Source organism: Peromyscus maniculatus, chromosome 1, assembly GCF_049852395.1.
Source record: "Peromyscus maniculatus bairdii isolate BWxNUB_F1_BW_parent chromosome 1, HU_Pman_BW_mat_3.1, whole genome shotgun sequence".
NCBI lineage: Eukaryota > Metazoa > Chordata > Mammalia > Rodentia > Cricetidae > Peromyscus > Peromyscus maniculatus.
The window spans coordinates 164,034,380-164,044,292 of record NC_134852.1 but is presented as its reverse complement, the minus strand read 5'-3'; the positions used below and the strand labels follow the sequence as shown (position 1 = coordinate 164,044,292).

Below are 9,913 nucleotides of genomic sequence, written 5' to 3'. Positions count from 1 at the left end.
TTTTTTCCTGTTTTTTTCAAGACTGGGTTTCTCTATGTAGTTTTGGTGCCTGTCCTGGATCTCACTCTGTAGACCAGGATGGCCTTGAACGCAGAGATCCACCTGGCTCTGCCTCTGGGATTAAAGGTGTGCACCACCGCTGCCTGACCCTAAATAGCTTTTAAACACTAAAACTTTACATAACCTTTTAAAATAAGCTGCATAGGTACAATACCTTAAACAAGAATAGAAATATGTATACAGTATAATGTAGCACGAATCTTGAAAGGTATTATTAATGAAAATAAACCTGGAGCAAGGTATTGGGGTGAATGCTGAAAGATCAGAGAAGCAGAACAAGCCACAGCCACCTCACCTTCCCAGTTCCTCAGCTGATCCTGTTTCCTCAGACTGGAAGCCTCTTAAGTCCTCATCTAGAATGAATCTCAGCTGAAATGTTGCTCAAAACCTAAAAGCTTAACCAGCTCTAGTTCCTGGTCCTCACGCCTTATATACCTTTCTGCTTTCTGCTATCATTTCCTGGGATTAAAGGCTCACTTCCTGGGATTAAAGACGTGAGTCACTATGCCTGGCTGTTTCCAGTGTGGCTTTAAACTCAGAGAGATCCAGATGGATATCTGCCTCCCAAGTGATAGGATTAAAAGTGTGTGTGCCACCATTTTCTGGCCCCTATATATAGTGGCTGTTCTGTTCTCTGACCCCAGATAAGTTTATTAGGGTACACAGTATTTTGGGGAACACAATATCACCACAGTATAAAAATAATAACCTTAAATTTGTATCAATATACAAAAATCCATATCAATGTAAAATATTTGAGACTAGTGGTTCTTCAAAAGTAGACTCAACAATCTACCCTTCTATCTCATTATTTTTATACTATACCCCCCTTTGTTTCTTCAGAAAGAGATCCTTGAATCTAACTCCCTTGTTTAGCTTTTTTCCTGGTCATGACCAATAACAACTTGTAACTAACCCCCCTAAGTGATGACATCTATGACATCTATGACCCATCAAAGGACCAAAAGCCATCCACCCCACCTCTTAGGAGTGTGGGCATTGTGTTCTTTAGACTGCTTCCTCTTGTCTAGGGTGCTGGCATCATTAGGATACCCTGGGAAAATTGGGATAATCGTCAAGTCCTGGGAGAGTTAGCTGTATAATTTGTTGTCTAGTCTCTGTGCAATGGGAAAATGTAAGGCTTATCTTCTAAACTCTCATTTTCTACTCATATTGTGACATTTTTTATTTTCCACCCTTCTGCCTCCCTCTATTATACTCTGTGCTAATATTGGGTATACCTGAAAAACTTAGAATAAAATTCCCATCCCAAGAGTTTAATCTTCACAATCTCTTTTTCTTCATCTTCATCTTCTTCCTCATTCCCCTCTCCTCCTCCTCCTCCTTCTTTTTCTCATTTTATTTTTATTTTATGTGTATGAGTGCTCTGCCTGTAATGTATGTCTGTGCATCATGTATATGTCTGGTACCCACAGAGCACAGAGTCCAGAGAGGGCATGAGACAGTTGTGAACTGCCATGTGGGTGCTTGGAGTTGAACCCAGGTCCTCTAGAAGAAAAGCAGTGCTCTTAACCACTGAGCCATCTCTTCAGCCCTTAGAATTTCTTTTACAATGTCAAGTAACATACTGGGTAGAGGGCATGAGGTGGAAGGGATTTATACCTGCTTTCCATCCAGAAGGCTGGAGTGGATGTTGTTTACAGCCTAGTGATGTTTGCTATTCTGTAGAGTAAGGCTTCTCCAATCCCCCACACTCCTGAGCATTGTTTCTCAGTCAATAGCATCCATCCTTATAAGAGAGGTCCCATGTACTTTGCAAACAAGTTTACTACCATGCTTACTACAAACCCTTCCTCCCTTATCCTGAGCATTGTTTCTCAGTCAAAAGAACACATTCCTAGAAAGAGGTCATAAGTGCTTTGCAAAAGACACATATTCTACCAAGGAGTTTTGATGTAGTCATGCCCTAAGGTTTATTGTAACAATTGTCATGAGGAAACTTATTCCCAAAGTTGTACTGTGTTTAAATATGAAAAAAATAAACAGACTCTAGATGTTTGAACCAGATTGGCTAGCTAAGTTGTGCTGAACCAAGTTCCCTTCTTGCTCTCATGCTTCATTTCTCTGCCAGCAGTAGAGCTTGCAGGGACAACCCCCCCCACGCCCTTCTAATAATGCATACAAAAGTTCTGGGAATTAGGATCTGGATAGCTTTGGGGAGCTATTCTTCAGCCTATAGCATATGATATGTATAAGTCATTGGCGAATTCAAAATGAGTTTTGTATTTATCTAGCATTGTGTTTCTTCCCTGTTGAGTTAGGTTGCCTATTGTGATGGATTGAAAGAAAATGGCCACCATAGGCCTATAGGTAGTGGCACTCTTAGGAGGTATGGCCTTGTTGGAGTAGGTGTGGTCTTGTTGGAAGAAGTGTGTTACCATGGGGCGGGCTTTGAGATATCATGCTCAAGCCATGACCATGTGGCACAGTCTCCTGCTGCTTCCTGCAGATCAAGATGTAGACTTCTCAGTTACCTCTCCAGCACCACGTCTGCCTGCATGCTGCCATGTTTCCTGCCATGATGATAATGGACTAAACCTTTGAACTGTAAGCCAGCCCCAGTTAAATGTTTTTCTTTATAAGAGTTACCGTGGTCATGATGTCTCTGCACAGAAACAGAAACCCTAAGACACTTATTATATAAAACATATAATTATATAACTCAATATATAACTTTATATAACTATATAAACACTATTTAACTTTTGGAACTGTTGTAGTTATCTAATGTGTACAACACACCATCCTGGATTCAGAGGATGAAAACAATTATTTTATTAATGAATCTAAAACTTTACCATGACACCATGGGAACTGCTCATCTCCACAACATGGACCATTAGCTGGTGCTGCCTGGAAGCTGAGAGTCAGTCAGTTGTTGGGAGTGGGAATCACCTGAAGTTAGAAGTTGGTGCAGTCTGTCATTTGGGAGATCTGAAGTTCTCAGCTGAGGCACTCAGCTGTGGGTATTTCTTATGGTCCCCAAATTTATTTGCAGAGTGATGGCTGGATTCCAAGAACAAGTCCCCCCAAAGCGAGTGAGAAGATGTACAACATTTATCACCTAGGTCTGAAATGGAAAGACAGTATTCTTCTCATGGTCAGGAGGTTGACCAAGCCTGGGGGACACTGGTGGGAGACTGAAAGAGTTTGAGAGCTGCCAGACCCTGAGAGACTACCATTTCAAGTCATATTGCCAGTGTACATTAGCAGGAAACCCATGAAAACGAATATCTGTATTTTCAGGATGGTGGAAATAGATCTGGTCTCTCTAGTTTGGTTTTTGCGCCACGGTCCCCCTCCCCCCACCCCATGAATATGATACATCAGGTTTTCTAAACAGAAGAAAAATTTTTAAGAGGCAGAGTGTTGGTGCTGTCAGCTGGGAGCTCCAGCTGATAAAAGGTAAGATACTGTTTTTTATCATAGGTAGTGTTAGCTATTCTGAAGATGGGGCTTGCAGAGATGGCTCAGTGGTTAAGAGAACTGACTGCTCTTCCAGAGGACCCAGGTTCCAGTCCCACATCCACAAAATTGCTCACAATCAGTCCCAGGGGATCTGACGCTATCTTCTGGCCTCCATGGATACTGCTTGTATGTCATACACAGATATACATGCAGGCAAAAACCCATACAATAAAAACTAATTAAATTACAAAAAAAAATACAATTCTGAAGATGAACTTATATTGTTCAGGTTACACTTCTGACTGAGTCTAACTACCAAGCTCATCACCATTGATAAGTCAAATTAATTTGCCCCTTGTGGGCAACTGAAATCAAGACACTGACCTCATTTTTGTTGTTGTTGTGGTTTTTTTTTTTTTTTTTTTTTTTTTTTGGTTTTCCGAGACAGGGTTTCTCTTGTGTAGCTTTGCGCCTTCCTGGAACTCACTTGGTAGCCCAGGCTGGCCTCGAACTCACAGAGATCCGCCTGCCTCTGCTTCCCGAGTGCTGGGATTAAAGGCGTGCGCCACCACTGCCCGGCTTATTGTTGTTGTTGTTTAAGAATTAGTTTGTAAAATTTGTAAACATCTTCTATGCTTCTAACCACAAGTCAATGAAAGTGCAGAAATTGGGCAAAAAGCAATATAATCACTAGGCTTTGAGGAGTTTATAGATATTCCGTCACAATTAGATGGGTGGTCACATTTCTTTTAAGTTAAAGAAAACATATACTGTATATCTCTTAAAAAGTATATTTAGGAGTCGGGCATAGTGGTGTATGCTTTTAATCCCATCACTTGAATTAAAATGATCTCTGTGAGTTCAGGGCCAACCTGGTTTACATAGTGAGTTAGTTCCAGGACAGCTAGAGCTACATAGTGAGACCCTGTCTCAAACAAACAAACAAACAAACAAACAAACAAACAAACAAACAAACAAACAAACAAACCATATTTAGGGAAGGAAGAGAGGATCCACGTTTGATTTACAATGGCCTGTAATTCCAGTCCAATGCCTCTGGCCTTCAGGCACCTATTCTCACATGTACATATTCACAGTTACACACAATTAAAAATAAATATTAAAATTATATTTACTTACTCTATGTGTATGTATGTATGCATATATGTATGTGTGTGGGCATGCAGGTGTCATGTCATCCATGTGGACATCAGGACAACTCGCAGAAGTTTGTTCTCTCCTATCATGTGAGCTCCAGGGATGAAACATAGGTTTTCAGGATAGGTGGTATGTGCCTTTACCTGCTGAGATGTCTTACCAGCCCCTTGCATATTTTTTAAAATATAAACTTTAGCCTTATAATATTTGTTCTGTGTGTATCTTTATTCCTCATAGATATATAATCTTTCTCCGTGGAAAAACTGTATCTTACTCTTTTTCATGCCTGCCATGATGATGAAGAAATGTTTTTCAAATAAATAAATAAGGCTTTTTAATAACCAGGTGAAGATTAGACTTAGGAAATGGTACTTAAGCGTTCATGTAAAGAAATATTTATTTTATAGGTGTAGTGCAGCTTAACTCCTCTGTGTTTAGAACACATAACCATTTAATATTTATTCACTCACTAGTACTTACAAATTTAACTTTGGACTGTGGAAATAGCTAAGCAGTTAAGTTGCTTGCCCAAAGTGCACAAGATTCTGGGGTCAATCCTTAGCACGACTCAAATGTAAATGAACGTGAATTTAACTTACAATAACTTGAGATTTTACTTATTTTCATTCCATGTGTATGGGTGTTTTGATTGCATGTGTGTCAGTGCACTACATGTCTGCAGTGCCCAAAGAAGCCAGGATTTGCAGGTAGATTCTCTTGGAAGTGGAGCTGCTGTGTGGGTGCTGGGACCCAAACTGAGTCTTCTGCAAGGGCAGCAAGTGCTCTTAACTGCTGAGACATCTCTCCGGCCCCTGGATGAGTTTTTGGCATTTAATTCTCTTCTCAGTCCTTCATGTAGTCTATATATTAACACACTGTGTGAAGTGTACCTTGAACTCAGAGAGATCCCCCTGCCTCTGTCTCCTGAGTGCTGGGATTAAAGACGTGTGCCACTACATTGTTATCCTCCTCCAGCATTGTTCTTTCGGATAATTATTGCATTAGTTATTCAGAGTCCTTTGTGTTTTCATATGAATAATAGTTAATAGTGAATAAACTTTCAGAGGAAAATAGTTTTAAAACGTGGACACCAACCTCTGGAGGCATCATAATCCCTGACTTCAAGCTCTACTATAGAGCTACAGTAATAAAAACAGCTTGGTATTGGCATAAAAACCGACATGTGGACCAATGGAATCGAATTGAAGACCCTGACATTAACCCACACACCTATGAACATATAATTTTTGACAAAGGTTGTGAACCACCATGTGGGTGCTGGGAACTGAATCAGGTCCTCTGGAAGAGCAACCAATATTTTTAACTGCCGAGCCATCTCTCCAGCCCTATCTTTTGTTTTGTTTGTTTGTTTGCTTATTTATTATTATACCTTTAGTATCTTTTGTTTTTGATAGTAGCTATCTTAACATGATTGAGGTTCTGAATTGTGGTTTTGATTTACAAAATCCTTGGTGACTTATGACACTGAGCATCTTATATACTTGTTGACTATTTGTATGTCTTCTGAGAGAAATGTTTGTTTATGTTCTTAGGTAATTTTTAGATCAAATTGCTAGTTTTTAAGATGTTCAGTTTTGAGTTATGTGAGTTCCATACATGTTTTGGAGATAAACTCTGTTTCTGATGTATAATTTTCAAATATAATATCTTACTTTGTGTCCTTTTTTCACTCTGTTGTTTCCTTTGTTATGCATAAGCTTTTTAGCTTGATGCTGCCTGATTTACCTATTTTTACTTTGTGGCTAATGTATTTGGTGTCATCCTTGAATCCATTGCCCAGACCAAGATCAGGAATATTTCTTTTTATGTTTCTTGTAGGCATTTTATAATTTGGATTTTATGTTTAAGTGTTAAATTCATTTTAAAGATTTTTTTTATTATTTTACTTATGTGCATGTGTGTGTGTGTATGTGTATGTATGGATGTGTGTGTACACATATGTGTGGGATACCCACTGATACCAGAAGAAAACATCGGATCCCCTTTAGCTGGAGCTAAAGGCTGTTGTAAGCCACTGAACTGGGTGCTGGGAACTGAACTGTGGTCCTCTTGGAGAACAGCAAGTGCTCTTAACCTTTGAGGCATCTTTCCAATCCTTAGTCTTTAATCCATTTTGAGTTAACCCCCCCCCCAAGTGCCTGTGCACACATGTGTACAGGCATATGTGCATGTGTATGAATGGAGAGGTCAGAAGTCAACTGTCATTCCTCAGGATGAGCTTGCTCTCCTTATTCTCCTAGTTCCACCTCTCAAGAACTAGGATTATAGGCATGAACCATACAGTTTTATGTAGTGCTGGGAATCAAGCTTCATGCATGCCAGGTGGAGATTCTTCCAATAAGTTACACTCCCAAAACTTGAGTTGATTTTTGTGTATAGTGTAAAATAAAATACAAAATCTGCCACAAATCTTTGAAGAACTGTCAGATAGAAGTAACCTCTAGAGAGGAGGAACAAAGGGACCAGTAGAAGGATGTGAGTTGTAGATAGATTTTAGCCTGAGATGAAGTTTAACGACTTGAGCTATCTTGTAAGGGATGGTCCATCTTACAAGGTAGTGATCTCTCCTACCGGGAGCCAGAGCAGATCCTGATGAACATCCAGAAGAAATCTTTTTTGACTTATTTTTGTGTGTATGAGTGTTTTTCTTTCATGAATGTATGTGTACCACATGTGTTCAGTGCCTGAAGAGGTCAGAAGAGGGCATAATATTTCTTAGAACTGGAGTTAGGGATGGTTATGGACAACTGTGTGAGTGCTGGGAACTGAACTCAGGTCCTCTCAAGAGCAACAGGTGTTCTTATCCACTGAGCCATCTCTTCAGCTCCAAGAAGGAGGAGGAGGAGGAGGAGGAGGAGGAGGAGGAGGAGGAGGAGGAGGAGGAGGAGGAGGAGATATTCTCAAAAATTATAAGATTCAGTGATGCCTACTTTCATCATTTCCACTATTTTCACTTATTAAATTAAACAACTTTCCCCTTTATTGCCACTCTTTTTCATTATTGAAAGTCTCTCTAAAATTTCTGAACACTGTTGTGAGTTTTCATTTTGATTAACAACGACAAAATACAAAAGAAAAATTATCCTACATATTGCTAACTATAAAGCTTTAAATATTTTATTATTATTTTTCCATTCATGGCCTCGTTGTACAATAAGTAAACTAGAGCCCACAGACATGGGGAGACTTGTCTGCAGTTACATATTGTCCTATTGGCAAAGCAAGCCCAGAATTATAAGAACATCTTCCAGAGAGAGTTTAGCCTTTAGCTTTGTAGATACTGTGTTCTCATCTTGGATACATGATTTTTTAGCCACTTAATTTTTTTTTCTCTGAAAAGTTACAATGATGATGTTTAGTATAGGGTATATGAGTTAATTCATACAAAGTGCCTGGTATATAGTAGCTGCTCAATGAATGTTGCTTTGCCTCTCTCCATCCCAGGGCATAATATTGCCTTATGTGATATAGCCTTATTTTCAGAAAGACAGAAGCATAAATTTTCTCTGGAAGTCAAATTAGACTTAGTGTATCAGACCACATGTCTCTAAGTGCTGAGGACATTCCTAATTTATGCATGTCATCCTACCATTATTTTATTACTATAATTAGTTGGTTTATTTGTCTTGAAATGGGATTATCCTATGTAGCTTAGGCTGGCTTCCAACATGCAATCCTTCTGCTTCTGCCTCCCCAGTGCCAGAATTACAGGATTGCATCAGTTTGCCTGGAACCTTCATAATTAGTAATAGCATCCCATTTCACTTTCAGAAGTGCCTTTATTTAAATAAATCACAAGATAGTCCCACCTAGAACTTTCTCAATGCCTTCCTTAGAGCATCTTTCAGTTCCTTGTTCCTCATACTATAGATCAAAGGGTTTAAAATGGGTGTGATAAAAGTATAGACCACAGACACCATTCGGCCCATCTCAGGAGAGTAGCTGGAACTGGGGGACAAATATATAAAACTGGTGCAGCCATACTGCAGGAGGACCACTATGATGTGAGAAGAGCAGGTAGAGAAGGCTCTATGGCGCCCTTCAGCAGACTGGATCCGTAAAATGGCTGTAATGATGAAGACATAGGAGATGGAGATCAGAGATAGGGGGATGCTTAGGACAATGAAGCTGATGATATACAGGGCAGTCCTGTGAACATGTGTGTCTGCACAAGCCAGGCGCATGACTGCAGGCATGTCACAATAGAAGTGGTAGATCTCATTGTTATGACAGAATGGGAGATGGAAGATTAAAATAGTTAGTGGCAGTGACAGCAGGAATCCCAGCACCAGTGACCCCACCATCATCTCCACACACAAGGACCAGCTCATGATGAGTGTGTATCTCAGAGGGTAGCAGATTGCGACAAACCGGTCGTAAGCCATGACTGCAAGCAGGACACAGTCAGCTCCACCCAAGAAGACAAAGAAAAACATCTGGGTGCCACAACCAGTGATGGAAACAGGAGTTTTGCCCATAGAGAGAAGGTTTGCCAAGGCCAGTGGTGCAATGGATGATGTATAGAAGATTTCCAGAACTGCCAAGTTAGCTAGGAAAAAGTACATGGGGGTGTGGAGTGAGTGGTTAATATGGACAATCACAGCGATTGTGGCATTTCCACTGAGGCTAGTCAGGTACATCACCAAGAAGGCCACAAAAATCACCATCTGCACCCCAGGGTCAGGTGAGAATGGACGAAAGAAGAATTGGATCCTGGCAGTTTTATTAGTTGTTTCCATCGGGGAGTGTGTAAGACCTACCTCAAAGTAAAATGACAGGAGTCTCAAGGTATCTCTTACTGAATATGATGCCTTCCTAACACCTCCATTCACTGCTAGAGTACCTTTCAAGGTACCTCAGCAGCAACATGCACAGTTCATTTCACAGAAGTCCATGGAACATATGACCTGTACATTTGCTATCTCCTTGTCTCTCTTCTCTTTCTCTCCAAGTGCCGAAGACTGAGAAATCCTCAGTGATGGGAGCTTTGATGACATCTGAATGAAGTGCGTACCACAGTTCCTGATGTAGAGGAGTTCTCCAAAGTATGTGCTGAACAAATCAATGAATAAGACCAATTAAAAGTTCAAAGCTGCAAAATGGAGAAACAGGATATTGATTCATTCTATGAAACTTAAAATAAAAAAGTTAGAACTGAATAGGCAAGTGTTTTCATAATTTAGATAGAATTGTGCTGTTGGTATTTTATGATATTATATCATAAACTCTTGTGTTTTTCAAAACC

At 40.0% G+C, this 9,913-nt stretch overlaps 1 protein-coding gene across 1 annotated transcript; it reads right to left on the bottom strand.

Annotated features, from left to right (window-relative positions):
- Window positions 1-8,477: 8,477 nt before the first annotated feature.
- Window positions 8,478-9,450, bottom strand: LOC102916392 (olfactory receptor 10V1). The gene has a single exon (XM_006996731.4). It carries the CDS (start codon window positions 9,405-9,407, stop codon window positions 8,478-8,480), a length of 930 nt encoding a protein of 309 aa, XP_006996793.1. The 5' UTR covers window positions 9,408-9,450.
- Window positions 9,451-9,913: the final 463 nt, after the last annotated feature.

Excerpts from the sequence above, each read along its gene's own strand:
- LOC102916392 (XM_006996731.4), bottom strand. The coding sequence starts at position 9,407 with ATGGAAACAACTAATAAAACTGCCAGGATCCAATTCTTCTTTCGTCCA.